The 15,627-nt window shown below is 35.6% G+C and overlaps 1 protein-coding gene across 1 annotated transcript in view; it reads left to right on the top strand.

The window, feature by feature from the left end:
* Nucleotides 1-6,913, top strand: part of SLC38A4 (solute carrier family 38 member 4) — a 28,093-nt gene extending 21,180 nt beyond the window's left edge. Inside the window, exons 13-15 of the mRNA XM_022572379.2 lie at nt 4,079-4,223; nt 5,088-5,185; nt 6,684-6,913. Of these exons, the coding sequence (XP_022428087.1) occupies nt 4,079-4,223; nt 5,088-5,185; nt 6,684-6,785 (345 nt within the window). The 3' untranslated portion in view covers nt 6,786-6,913. The remainder of the gene's footprint in view (nt 1-4,078; nt 4,224-5,087; nt 5,186-6,683) is intronic.
* The last annotated feature ends 8,714 nt before the right edge of the window (nt 6,914-15,627 follow it).

Here is a 15,627-nt window from a genome sequence, read left to right as displayed (position 1 = left end):
TCTCCCATAGTAGTTTGGAAACATTTCCCATCCGATGCCCATTAAAACCAAAATTGACCATTAGAACCAAATTTCAGAAAACTAACTAACTGCTATCCTCCATTATGTATTTAAACTCAACATTAGCATTTATGAAACATTTTGCATGTAATTCTGCCTCACCCCCTACAACGTTACATTGAGATGGTATGTTTGATTGTCCACATTTTCGCCTGAAGGTAAGCCGTGTGCACAGTGACTGGCACAAGATGAGCTCAACAAGGTTTGCTAAGGAAAATCGTCTCCAAATGAATCTTGCCCTTTCTTGAGGTGTATAAACTGCCCTTTCTAGCAAAAGCATAGATTCGTCCCCTTGCCAACATTTGCCATGAACTTCAGTTTGGGTGAGGATCTTAGCTATTTGAACCAAGCTTCCATGGCTTTGATGGATGACATAAAAGTAGGTCCAGCCTCCCTGTCCCAGTCAAGTGCCACAAGGCTACATTCAGACACTTCTCTCCCAAAGTGATAGAAGTTGGTTGTGATGTATTTGTTTGTTTCTTACAGTTTAAAACCAAGATTTTCCACGTGTCCAATGCTGAGTCAAACAGCATGGTTCTACTGACAAGTTTCTTTGAATTAAGAAAACTCTTGACTAATAAGTTTATTGACTTTGCTTTGGTATCCCCCCATACAAATAATAAAACAAACAAATAAAACCTAAAATGTATTAGGTTTAATCTGGATTAAAATATATCAGTTTTAGGTATTATTTTGTATTCTCCTATTTTCAACAAATATGTTGGTTCTTTTTCTTAAGAGCCCAAGAAGAGATGACAAGTGTTGTTGATGGTGGTGGTTGCTTTTTCCTTTTATCTCTCCATTTATTATCTTTCTTTTCTCCAGACAGGTTAGCTTTTTCCTTCTTAGAAAGTGCACAAAGTAAGTGCTTGAAGTGTTTATTGAGCAATAAATAAATAAAGAGAATTAAGACTCTAGCTTTTTCACAAGCCACTCAACACTGTTTTGTCTTTCTTAGTAGTGGGAGGAGGTGATATGGAGTGGGATGTCTATTACGGGACTGCGCCTCCTTCCCAAGGACGAATAATGCCATTTTCAGCTTCTGCTTCCCTTTATGCAGAAAATGCACACATTACCATGAAAAACAGAAACCCCAATAACCCTAACGTGTTTATCAAGAACACACAAACTCAAATTCTACCTACCGCACCTTAAAAAAAAAAAAGGAGATCGTGTCTCAGATTCTTTGGCTACTTCCTCTTCATTTTATTTTAGTAAAACCAATCTTTTCACTTATGTTGCCTTCAGACTTCCTGTTTTGAAGTGAATATAGATATAGGCCTAGAAATATGGCAGATGTTGCTATGAACTGGAATAGAACAGTGATGCAGAGGTATTTGCTACACCCTTGTCCTACGCAATCCTACTGAAGTATGGTTCACTTCTCAGCAACAGAATGGATTTTTTTTTAGAGTGCAGAACTAAGGCTCCCGATTTCTACTCAACCTCCACGTTTCTGACCTCACATTGAGTCCCCACTTTAGAACACAACACGCCCTAACACGCTCCTGTTCAGAACGCTGTCTCCGGAAATAACAGAGGTTTTCTCTAGAACTGCATGGAACTTTTCTAGAATTATTCACGGGGCTGTGGCTGGGGACTTCCCCACGCACAGCATCTGACCCACATTTCCAGGTTCTTATCAGTTTGTGTCAGAGAGAAAAGGGCACTGAGATAAGTGGGGCAGAAGGCAAGGCTTTCTGGGTAATAAGTCAGAGTCACCTCTATCTTGACACACAGGTAAACAGAGCTGCTGGGGACCTCGCAATCCCAGGCTCACTCCTCAAGGCAGCGTTTACACATGGAATGACTAGCAAGTTTCATTCTATTCTTTTCCACCAACTACCACCATCAGCAGCCTTCCATCTCCCTATTTTCCCTGTTGCCCATTTTAGGAATGCATTGGCAACTCTAAATGCCTTCAGTTCTGTTTGGGATTTTGTTACTCCTTATTCATTCTGAAGAGCAAGATTTCACCATTTACTTCAATCATTATTCCTGTAAACTTTCTATACTATTACATCATTAGGCCAAATCTCAATCTTTCTGGGAGACGTGAGACCTTAGGAAACTGTATTTATTTACATTCAGAGGCCCTGTACAGATAGGTTTGCCTCTAACTCAGCTTATAGAATTAAAGGCATTATTTCAACAAAGGGCTAAAAAAGCACATACATGTGACCCCTGCCTGAAAATAACCTGTATTCTACTTGTTTATGCTATAAGTTTATCACTTTCAGACAAATAGTTCCTTAAGCACTATGTATGAACCATAGAAAGCTTATTTTAAGCTTATTAAGTTTGGACAATATTGAATAAGCACTAATTGTAGGACATAAAGGAGAATTTCCAAGCTGCTGGGGAAAACAAAATCAAACCATTTGTTTTCCTCAGTCTACTTTTCAGAGTGAGATTCATAATTTTCACTCATCCAAATTTTAAAATCCGTTACAAACAAACCGTTTCCAGAGACTATCTGGCCTTGCCATTCTGGAAGTGAAATTGCCTTTTAAACCTAAGCAGATGGCTTTAATTTTTGGTGCACTGGTATGAAGAGAATGTCACATTAGACACTGCAAGCAATTCAGCTCAAAGTTTTTGTCATTCATATGTGTGTTTCAAAATACATTTTACATTTTCTCTCTTTTAAGTGAATTCCCATCTCCACACCATTAAGAGACTTCAGAAGCAAAATTTTAAAGTGAAAATCAATCCTAGCATTTCTAAAAATGGGAAGCTCTAGCTTAACTCAAGTGCTCTCTTATTGAAAAGCCAATAAATGAATTCCACTAAGTCCAAAAGTGTCCTCTAAAAGATTCAAAAGATAAGAATATTTCCAACTTTGTTAAGCTGTTCAAACATAAATGGCACTCCCTCCCTCTACCCACAAGGATCTTTTTATCCGGTTACATCAGGGTAACTTGAGCAGGTGCTACAACTGGAGCCTCTCTTGACCCTTCCCCTACTTATTTCAGCTGCTGAAATAGGGCTGAAATCTGTCAAGGATCTCAAAGGGAGGAAAAAGTTTTGCTCTGTTCAATTTAAGTCAACATTTATTGAGTGCCTCCTGCATGCAAGACACTAAGGTAGAAATGAGGAATGTTAAGATTATTAGGTCTTGTTCTTTGCCTTTTGTGCATTTATAATCTATACTTGTGGGGAGGTGAAAGGAGTGAACACAAAATATATCATATTTTTTAAAATATCAGGTGGCAAAAATGGTAAATCAAATGTAAAATTAAGAAACAACAGGTTTGTAAAAATTCTGTTCACAATCACATGCAAATAAATTCAGTGCTTGCCCTTCATACTTAATCCAGGCTGATGAGACATGATTAGAAATCAACAAGGGTTTTATTGTGTCTCTGAGTTATATATCTTATCTGTTCATTTATCTCTTTCTGACTGAGATTATTTTCAAGAAAATAATTCTGAAAGCAGAGAAAGGGAGCACAAGATAGATCACCAAGGAAAACGACACGTTCCCAAACATCAAAAATCAGCATCAAACTTACACAACAATATGAATGTACTTAATACCACTGGACTGTACACTTAAAAGTGACTAAGATGGTACATTTTATGTTATTTTTACTTTACTGAAATTTTTAAAATTTGAAAAAAATCAACATCAAGATCTTTTCTGGGAGAAAAAGGAAAAACAAAGAAAATGCTTTAGAGGGGTGAGAATATTTGAAACAGTAGATAAAGTTAAAAACAAAGCAGTGACAGGGGATAGAAATAAATTAGGAGTTTGGGATTAAAACATACACATTACTGTATATAAAATAAGTAACCAACAAGGACCTGTTATATAGCACATGGAACCATACTCAGTATCTTGTAATAACCTATAATGGAAAAGAATCTGAAAGAGGAAAAAAAAAATATATATATATATGTATAACTGAATCACTTTGCTATGCTCTTGAAACTAACACAACATTATAAATTAACTATACTTCAATTAAAAACAAAAACAAAGCAGTGACCTTGCCTTTGCACTTCCTTGCTGTAGATTCGTACATCAGTGACCACACTGTTATTTCCCAAAAGACCCTTCAGCTGGATAAGACATTTCCTGATTGCAGCCATACTTATTGCACTTAATAATGTTTTGGTCATCCTGGTGCCAACGATAAAATACATCTTTGGATTCATAGGTAAGCTTCAGAAAGGTTTTTATCTAATCAGCTCAAGCTGTCCATAAATGGAGGGAGCCAGTGATGGGAGGTCAAGCATCCCAGTCCATCTCAGGCTCACAGAATTCCTAGTAGTCCAGCTGGTCACCGTCCCTCCCTCCCAGGCGACACTGGACGTTATTCATGGGATCAGAAAATGTTAGTGCTAAAACCTACTTTACAGGTCATCTAGTCTAGCTGCCTTTTCTGACAGACAAGGCAACTGAGCCTCATAGAAGTCAAGTCATATACCTTGAAGTGAACCCAGGATTTGGACCTAGGTCTTAACTCTGCATCAAAGAGGAAGGAAGATAGATTTTACCTACAGGATGCCCTCGTAGGTCTGTGAGTATCAGCTGAGCCTTAAAGGATGTCTTTGGAGGAAGAGGAGGTTGACTTTGTAAAGCATATTATTTCCCTTAACTGGGTGGCCTTGTAATATATTTGATTTTCCATTCTGCTGATTTGAGGGTTTACTCACATTTTAAATACAATATAAAACTTTAAAAACTCAGGTGTAAGCAACTTGAAAAGTTAGAAGTGGATCAGAAGGGTGTGTGATGAGTTCAGCCTTCTTAGTATGTGTTTATATTACTAATTTCCTATAAATTTGTAACATTCAGCCTTTTTGTTATTATATGTGATGTATACTTACTAGCCAGCTATGATGTTAGGTGCATTTAAATTTTATTTATAAACATACCTTCTTTGAATAAGCATCCATGAGCTTATAGAGCTTTTCGTGCTTTGATTAGGGTCGCTTTAGATTTGGTTTCTTTCAAGTGTATGCCCTTGGGTCTCTGCCCTGCTGAGTAAGAATTTGACCTGTCCGGTGTCTCTCCTCAGGGGCTTCTTCTGCCACTATGCTGATTTTCATTCTTCCAGCAGTTTTTTATCTTAAACTTGTCAAGAAAGAACCTCTTAGGTCACCCCAAAAGGTCGGGGTAAGTAAGATTCGCAATCTCTCCCATTATAACTTGCTCTTTGACTACATAGAGTAAACCAGGAAATGCATGCACACAGTTCCAAAAAATGAATTGATGCACAAGAATCAAAAATCAAAGACGGGCTGGAACTCTCTGGTGGAGAGAAAGGGGGCATGGATTTCTGTCACTCAGATGATTCCAGGACTTCTTCTCTTCAAATATTAAATGTCTTGTGCTGAGTCCTTCCTACCTGTCAAATGCTAATGGAGTTTGCCCACAGGTTTCCATATATTCCAGTTTCCACCACCAAGCTATTGCTGCATTATCCGCCGGAAATTATGCAGAAAGGAATTAGGCTCCCTAGCAGTGTGATGAAAAAATTTAAACATTTTGGTCATATTCGTTAGGTTTGTAAGGCCAAAAAAAAAAAAAAAATGTTGCTTCTGTTTTCCCCTCCTCAGTATCTTGTTGTTCCCTGGTGTGGACTAAGAAATAGAACCATTCATTTTCCAGTTAATCTCTTATAGTATAATTTACAGTCTTATTAACCTAGGGAGTATATATTTCTTTCCCATGATAGTACTGCAAAAATATATACTAGAAATAATTGTTTTTCCAATATTAAATATTATCAATGACTGCTTGATAAAGTCTTGTATTAAGGCTTGAGTCTGACTGACTGACCCTGAATTTTGCCTGGGAATCATTCTCCTCTCTGGTTCAGGGACTTTGGTATCAAAAGCTCCCCCCATCATCTTGCCCCATAATTTCCACTCTATGTAGTCCATTCTGCTTGGACTTTTACAGCAGTGTGACCTTGGCAAATTACTTGTCTTTTTATTTTCAGTTTGACCAGATATAAAAGCGAGTAAAATTATCTACTAGATCCTTTCTAGTAAAATAAAATCTTTAGCTGCTCTTTCCTCATATGTAGAATTAGGAGATTGATCTGTGTGGTAATATATAAGGCTCCTTCTAGTGTTAAAATTATGAAATATTTGTATATAATTATATGTACATGTATATATATGTGTATATATGTAATTACATACACACACATACACTTTGAAGTTTTTTTCAAGGAATATGCATGCATTATAGTAGGCTTTTGTTTTTGTTTGCTTTAAAAAATTTAATCGTATCATACATACCACTCTTTTATAACCTGACCCTTTTCACCTAAAAGATTGTGAGCGCTCCCTAGGTCATTAAATCTTTTTCTATTGCTTGATTTGTAATGATTACAGGGTATTCCATCATTTTGATGTACCAAATCAATTAACCATTTTTCTATTTTGAACATTTGGGTTAAATCTCACTACTACTGTATTCACCCTCTTTCCCCAGCTAGGGTTCTAAATTGATTGAACTGCTAGGCATGGACATCTAAGCTATAAGGATAATATAATTCAATATGCAAATCAGATGACTGCCTTAAGTAAGCAACTTATAAAAGCAAACTGTACTAAGGAAGTATAGCTTCTGTGTTCCCTGACAAGTTCTCTCTGACTTACAGGCTTTAATTTTCCTTGTGGTTGGAATCATCTTTATGATTGGAAGCATGGCACTCATTATAATTGACTGGATTTACAATCCCCCAAATTCCAAGCATCACTAACCCAAGGAAAAATACTGTATTTTCCTGTTGGAGATAGTTGCAAACCCAAAGACTTTTGAGTTATCTCGATTGGAATGTTATTCACAGGAAATAACAGGAAGATTCCAAAGATGTTTACCAGCAATATCACCAGGCACCTGCAGAAGAGGAAATCATCATTTTCATCACAAATGGCTGTTTATGTGTTTAAAATCTGTGGTGCACACTTCTACCCAGGTTTTACTAGAGCAGTGTGAGATGATGTATTTTTGCTTCTGCACAAGCCGAATAAGGGTAGCTGCATGATAATACCCTCTTCCCTCTCCTCCCACCTTCTCCCCCCACAAAAGTACCAAATTCCTGTATTCTCAGAACATCAAACAAAAATGCCCTGGTGGCAAAGCTATTACTATTTAACGCCTTCCCTCAATCTTGCACCAAATACTCTGGGTGTATTTAATAACAGAGGCAAAAAGCATGTTTTATGAACTGTCTCTGTACGGTACATGAGACACCAGGCTAGAACATCTTATGGTCAACACTAAAGGAATATTTTGCCCATCCTGTTTGTGACATTGAATTAGTGACTTCTTCATTCAGTAGATCTTTTGTAAATGTTAAAACATCTTACGAAACATAGAGAGGGGCTTTATTTAAATTATAGAACAACAGCAAAACAATGCTTATAGCTAAACTGCGTGTTCTGGAAGCATTTATCAATGGTATTCCCAATCCTCTTGTCATAGTTTTGTCACTGAACAATGCCCTCCCTCTCGTCTTCCATTCTCATTCAGAATTTTTAGAAGACCAGGATTCACGTGGAGCTACACTACCCAGTATTGTTTGATACATTTTTATTTGATAAACATTCAGTGCAGGAAACTGTGATTGCTATATGTTTATGTATATAATCTTATTCTGTAGTCATCAGAATTTTAATGTATGGTACATTTGATTTTTATTTTTTACATGTGTAGTTTTCTCTCTTCACAGTCAAACATTTATATTATTGGGGATGAGAGTAGGGAATTAATTTGATGGGCTCAAAAATCCATGTGTACGTATCTGTTTATTGGGGATATTTTAAATTTGAAATCTGAGTTATATAGTTCAGTAATGCTCTTCTTCAATGTTTACAATATTATCGTAATCATCTAGAAGAAAGTACGTTCCCTATTTGCAAATAATTATCAATACTAAGGTGGTTTTTTTTTTTTTGTGCGATACACGGGCCTCTCACTGTTGTGGCCTCTCCCATTGCGGAGCACAGGCTCCGGACGCGCAGGCTCAACGGCCATGGCTCACGGGCCTAGCCGCTCCGAGGCATGTGGGATCTTCCCAGACCGGGGATCGAACCCGTGTTCCCTGCATCGGCAGGCGGACTCTCAACCACTGCACCACCAGGGAAGCCCTAAGGTTGTTCTTTTAATTTAGCAGGTCTAAAATAGGATTTCATTCAGTTTAGCTTGCACAGGTATTTGCTGACATTCATTTGCTATTTAATACAATATTGACCCATTTTCTATAAAAATAAAAATGCTAACACTACAAAGAGATGCAAATGATTATTCTTGCTCACTTCTACAACATAGTTTCATGAAATGGATTTAAAATTAAGTATTCATTGCCTAGAATTTCTGGAGTTTGCTCCTTTTTTTTTCTCAATCAGTATCAAGCACATTTATTGTATATTTTAGTACAGCCAAGTATGAAATATAGGTATATATAAGTATGATAAAATTAAATCATATTTCAATAGTTTTTGCTGGAATGTGCCTTAAGTAAATATATATTTGTTTTCTGTATTATTTTCTAGAGTCATAATACTGTAAAATGGTGCACTTTGTTAAGGAAATTGAGCATTACTAGAAACTATCATAACTTCTGACATACTATTATTGGAAAAAATTTGCCAAATAGCATTTTTAAGATATATTTCTATTTTCATTCATCTAAAGAGTGTATCAAAATAGAAAGTGAAAAAAGGTACCTTCTGAGTGTTAAAAAAAATGTTTGGTCTGAATGTATTTAAATGTAAATAACAAAGATTGATCCAAAAAATTGAAAAACTGTAAAATCTGTATATATTTTGAATGCTTTACATTTGAAATGACTGACTTGAAAATATCAACATGTTTAATTATATAAATATTCAAGAGCAATACTACAGTGCCAAATAATAAAGCACCATTTTTTTCTCACGGCCTTTTTCAGGATCATAGATCTCATAGACTGCAGGGCAGACATACATATGGCATCTTGTACTGGTTAATTTAGCCCCATTTAAAAACAGATGAAAACTTTATTTTCTTATTTCATTTATAAGATGGTTCAATGTATTGGGAGGCTTTTTTATTACAGAAAGTGTATATTGGTATATAATAAATGAACTTTTCAAATGGCTATGATGTAATTTTCTTTCTATTGTTGAAGGCTGTGAATTATTTATACATGAAAAAACATTTTTAATCTAAATATTGTCTCTTTTATTTTGGTATATGTTCCCTTTTTTTTGTTACTCTTGACATATAACTAACATTTATAGCTTTCAAAAATATAGTTGCCATCTTATTTTGGCAAAATACACAGCTAATTCTAAATCATTCTTATTTTATATCATCCTAGAATGAGTGTGGAAGAAATGGCTCTTTATGGTGAATTAGGGAGAATTCATTTGGGATGGAAAAAGAGGGACTAGAAGAAAGATGAAAATAATAAAATAAAGACATGGAAGATTTGGGACAAGGGAAAGCAACATGGGAGTGATGAAGATTGGGTAGAAATGGACTAGTAGTGGGATTGACAGGTCATGTGCTAAGTTTATGCTTAACTTTCTAAGAAACTTCCAAGTAGGTCTCCAAGGTGGTTCCACCATTTTCATTTTCACCAGTAATACATACAAGTTCCAGTTGCTCCACATCCCTGCTGACATTTGACATTGTCTTTTGTACTTCAGAGCCTTTCAAGTAGGTGTGAAATGTTATCTCATCGTGATTTTCATTTCCATTTCCCTGATGACTAGTGTTGGACACTTTTCATGTATTTAATAGCCATTCATCTATCCTTTTGTAAAGGGTCTGTTCAAATCTCTTGCTTATTTTTAAAATTAAGTTGTTTGTCTTTTTATTGTGTATTTGTCAGAGTTCTTTATGTATTCTGAATACATGTCCTCTGTCAAATTGCAAATATATTTTCCCAGTCTATGGCATGTTTACTCATTATCCTAAAGGTGTTCTGCAATTCCTCTCTTACTGGGATAAGATTACTTGGAATGGTATTATCATAATTAATTTTTAGATTTTCAAATTTGGAGGGTAAGAGTCTTCTTTTCTTTCTCTCTCTCTTTTTTTTTATGTTGGTGTATTTTTGCCTTGTAGTTAGCTTTATTTAACGTATGCTAATTTAGTTCTTGTTCTATACAGCTCTTTGATTAAAAATAACTTTTTCTAAGTCACTTTAAATCTTCATTAGGAGGCCCAGAACTACCTAGATAAGCCCAGAACATCAAAAATCCTTTCTGGCTACTTGTAATCAACTTCATTAGTTCTCTCATCCCTTGTTACAGGCACATATAGAGGAAACGAGAAATTATTTCATTTGGTTCTTATTTACCAGCTTGGAAGTTCTGCCATTTTCTCTGCATTTTCCTTCATGTGCAGAAGCAGTGTGCATAACCTTTGCTTCTGTAGCATGCATCTTCATGACTGTCTTTTCCCAATAAAAAAATTTGTACTAATTATTACTGTTGAAGAAACTGATTTTTTTAAAAAGTTAAAAGAAAACTTTACACCACACATCAAAATGAAAAAATTCAATATGGAATCCAAAACATAACCAGGAGACATTTTAGGAAAAACTATTTGATAGCTGCATGTGAAAGTAAAACACAATGGAAGAAATCACAAAGGCAATGATGAATACACATAACTACACAACAGTAAAAAATAATTCTGTACATTAAAGAATAAACAATTAAAAATAATAGCTACTACAAAATACAGACCAATATATCCTTAATGTATGAAGATAATACAAATTAATAAGGGAAATACCAAGAATCTAATAGAAGAACGGGTAACGGTCATGAAATCACTGACAAGAAATGGATGGTGAATGAGTATTTACAAATAGTATGACCTCGCTATGAATCAAAGACAGGCAAGTAAAGACATAATTAAATAAAATTGCTTTGCCCGTCAGAGTACTAAGATAAAGAAAAAGTAATATTCTGTCCCGGTGAGTGTGGGGAGTGGATCACTCTCATTCTGGTGACAGAAATCTTTGTTTTGCTAATCTTATCTGGAAAGAATTCTGACCATACTTATAAAGATCCTCACAAATGTTTGTAGTAGTCAGAATGGTCCCCCAAAGGTATTCACACTCTAATCCCTGGCACCTGAAAATATGTAGGGAAATGGGACTTGGTAGATATAACTGAAATACAGATCTTAAAACAGGGAGATTATCCTGAATAATCTAGTAACATAAGCCCTTAAAATCAAAGAACTTTCTTCAGCTAAAGTCAAAAATATTCCAAGTGTAAGAGGGACTCAACTTGCCATTGATGGCTTGAAGATGGAGGAGACCACATGGAAACTGTGAAAAAGAAATGAATTCTTCCAACAACTTAAATGAGCCAATAAGATGATTCTTCTCTGAGCCTCCAAATAGGAGCCTAGGGCACCAACACCTTGATTTGAAGCTTGAGAGACCCTAAGCAGAGTACTCTGTTGAGCCAGCCAGGCTTGTGACCCTACAAATCTGTGAGATAATAAATGTGTCATTTTAATCTGCTAAATTTGTGATAATTTGTTATGGCAGCAATATGAAACTACAAAATTCAATGTTCTTGTCTTTTGATCCACCAATTTCTTTTATAAGAATCTATTCTCAGGAAATAATCAGAGAAGTGAATTGACTAATATGTACTCATGTATTCTTTCAACATATAATGGGTTACAATTTTGAAATACTCCAAATATCCAAAATTTTGGAATGATTTAATAAATTCTAGGACCTTCATAGGCTAGAATATGACACAGTCATTAAAAATGTTTTTGAATAATCACCAATGAAACGAAAAACTATGGTATAATATTAAGTGAAAAAAAAAACAAGAATAAATGCTTTCTTATCCCAAGTTTACATATTAAAACTACATGGAATAGAAAAAATAGGCATAGAAAAAAATGAAAGAGACCTAAAATGTTAAAAGTAGATATTTGTAAGTAGTAAAATAATTAGCAATGTTAGTTTTCATCTTCATATGTTTCTGTTATTTTCTAAATTTTCTACAAAGACTATATATTCCTTTTATTGTTAGGAAAAACTTTTCAGAAGAAAAAAATTTTCTATTTATATTTTCTGGAAAAAGAATGCATGCATACTGCCAATTTCTATATTTTCAGCTGAGTCTAAAGGCAGAATTAAATGAAATTGCAATTCACAATTAGGGAATAGTCATTGATGACTGAAGCAGAACCTAAAAGGATGGGGCAGACCATGGCCAGAGTTTGGGGCTGGGACAAGATAGGGATGACATGAAGAAAATGGTGGAGCATAGTCAGTAGACCAGGATTTGAGTCCCATATACATGTTTTGGTCAAGTCATTTAATTTTATTGAGCTTTAGTTTCTTCATTTTTGCTGGAATAATTTCTGTGTAATGCAGTTCCCAAGATCATTTAGCTTGGAATTGTTGGAAATGTCAGAAGATTCTTTCTTGAACATAGTCACAACTCTAGTTCAAATGTTTGGCAATAGTCACGAATAAGGGATGGAAGAACTCTCTCCAATGGGAGAATTCCAAAGCATACCATGCAGCAATGATTTCTGCAGCTTGGTCCTGGAAATGAGTAGATAAGTCAAGTGTTTCTGAAGAACACTCTGCCTTGCCATTCAGGCTGAATAATTTAACAGGTAAACATCTACTCAGTGAGGAACATGTGCCAGATTCCACACTAGGTACAAGAATACAGAGTAGTCCTCATCTTTAAGGAGGTTATAGCCTAGAGGAGGGAGCACATGTATACAGATAGTTACAATATAAAATGGAAAATTCTTTAGTATATACCCAGGATTCCCTGGAACTACTAAGGGGAATGCCCACGTCAGCCTTTGGAAAGAGAAGTAGTCAGGGATAGCTGGCAACAGATACTCCATAAGCTAAGTCCTAAAGTACACATTGGAGTTATCAGGTAAAGAGATGGAGTACAAGAGCAAGCATTATGCACGAGAACATGATTCCTCTCTTTGACCACTCACCTCCACACACACATATATGCGCACGCTTTCCACATACTCTGTAGTAGATTTCTTTTGCTGCTATAAAAAATTACCATGGGCTTCCCTGGTGGTGCAGTGGTTGAGAGTCCGCCTGCTGATGCAGGGGACACGGGTTCGTGTCCTGGTCCAGGAAGATCCCATATGCCACGGAGAGGCTGGGCCCATGGGCTATGGCTGCTGAGCCTGCACATCCAGAGCCTGTGCTCCACAACGGGAGAGGCCACAACAGTGAGAGGCCTGCGTACTGCAAAAAAAAAAAAAAAAAATTATCACACACTTAGTGACTTAAAAGAATATATTTTATTTTCTTACCACAGAAATAGCAGGGATCAGTAGAAGCCCCAGCAGAGTCACATAAACCAAGCAGAGCAAATAAAACAACAAAGATTCTTAACATTAAACTGTACTTAGTACTACAGCCACAAAGTAGGCCAGGACCTTTGTGTCAAATCTAAACAGAGTGACTGCCTGCTACAGTAAAAAAATTAAATAGAATGTCTGATACACAATTAAAAATCATCTGTCATACCAAGAATGAAGAAAATTAAAATTTGACTGAAAAAGATAATCAACTGATGCTAACACTGAGATGAATCAGATGTTGGAATTATCTGACAAAGCTTTTAAAGCAGCAATCATAAAAATGCTTCAATGATCAGTTATCAACTTCCATGAAATGAGTGAAAAAAATAGAACATCTCAACAAAGAAACTGAAGTTCAAAAAAGAACCAAATGGAAATTATAAACTGAAAAATGCAATAACAGAAATTTAAAGAAAAATACATTGGTTGTTCTCAGTAGTAGAATGGAGATGATGGAGGATAGAATCAGTGAACTTGAGTAAATATCAATAGAATTCACCTAATCTGAACAACAGAAAGGAAGGAAAGAGACTGGGGAAAGAAAGAAAGGAAGGAAGGAAGGAAGAAAGAAAGAAAGAAAGGGTGAGAGAGAGAGAGAAAGGGAGAGAGGGAGGAGGGGGAGGGAGGAAGGAATGAAGGAAGAAGGAAGGAAGGAAGGAGAAGAGAGAGAAGGAGGGAGGGATGAGGGGAGGGAGGAAGGAAGGAAGGAAGGAAAGAAGGGAGGGAGGGAGAGAGAAAGAGAGAAGGAAATAAGAGAACTGAGCTGTGAACATATGTGGCAAAAACAAACAAAAAAGTCAACATTTGTATTATCAGAATCCTAGAAGGAAATGAGAAAGAAATTGGTGCTAAAAGACTATTTGAAGAAATAATGACTAAATATTTCCCAAATTTGGTGAAAGATACAGAGCTACATATTTTAAAAATCTCAGTGATACCCAAAGGATAAATCAAAAAATGTCCACACCAAATAGTAGTCAAACTTCTAAAAACTAAAGATAAGGAAAAAGTTTTGAAAGCATCTCAAGAGAAATAAAATGTTATCTATAGAAGAACACTAATTCAAATGTTTGAGGATTTCTTATCAAAACATGTGGAGATCAGAAAGAAACAGCACAGCATTTTTCAAGCGCTGAGAGAAAAAGAACTGTCAACTGCAAATTCTATATCCAGCAAAACTATTCTTCAGGAATGAAGGGAAATAACTACACTCCCAGAAAAAGGAAAACTGAAAGAATTGTTGCAGACCTACTCTTAATGATTGACTAAAGAACATCCTTCAAAAAGAAAGTAAATGATAAAAGAACAGATGTTAGAGCAACAGTAAAGAAGAAACAAAGGAAAGACCAGAAATATGGATATATACAATAGACTATTCTTCTCTTCATGAGTTTTATAAATACATTTTGTGATTGAAACAAAAATCATAATACCATCTCATACTCAAGGAAATAATTTTTTAAATGGTGAAGGTAACAGAGACCTAAATAGAAGTGAGGTCTTCACAATTTGCTCAAGGTGATTAAATGTTGATACCAGTTGACTGTGATAAGTAACATATGTATACTGCAATACCCAGAGCAACCACTACAAAACTATCCAGAGAAATATGTTCAAAAACACTATCAATAAACCAAGATGAATTCCTCAAAAATGGTTAACCCACTGGAAGCCAAGGAAAGAGAAACAGAATAATGAGAACGAGAAGAAACAAAAAGAAAAGAAATAATAAAGTGACAGACTTAAGCAATTACATACCAGTAATTACTTTAAATGTAAATGGTTACGTATACCAATCAAAAAAAAAAAGATTAGAAGAATGAATAAAAATTATGACCCAACTCTATGCTGATAACAAGAAACTTGCTTCACATTCAATGACATAGATAGGTTGAAAGTAAAAGGGTGAGAAAATATATACAGGCCAAAAATTAATAATAATAGAAAAGCAGGAGTGGTTATATTAATATCTGATAAAGTAGACTTCAGAGGAAAGAAAAGTATTAGGGACAAAAAGGTGAGCCTTTGTCCCTATCATGTAAATAAAGATAAAAGGATCAAACCAGCAGAAGTGTGCACACACCAAACAGCAGAGCCTCAAAATACGTGAAGCAAAAACTGACAGAGCTGAACTAGAAAGATGAATCCACAATTTAGTTTCAGATCTCCACATTAATCTCTCAGAAACTGATAGAACTACCAGACAGAAAATCTGC

The sequence above is a fragment of the Delphinapterus leucas genome, chromosome 11 (genome assembly GCF_059928025.1).
Source record: "Delphinapterus leucas isolate spDelLeu-1000000601 "Yukka" chromosome 11, BTC_Dleu_Yukka2, whole genome shotgun sequence".
NCBI lineage: Eukaryota > Metazoa > Chordata > Mammalia > Artiodactyla > Monodontidae > Delphinapterus > Delphinapterus leucas.
This window is presented reverse-complemented; position numbering and strand designations above follow the sequence as displayed.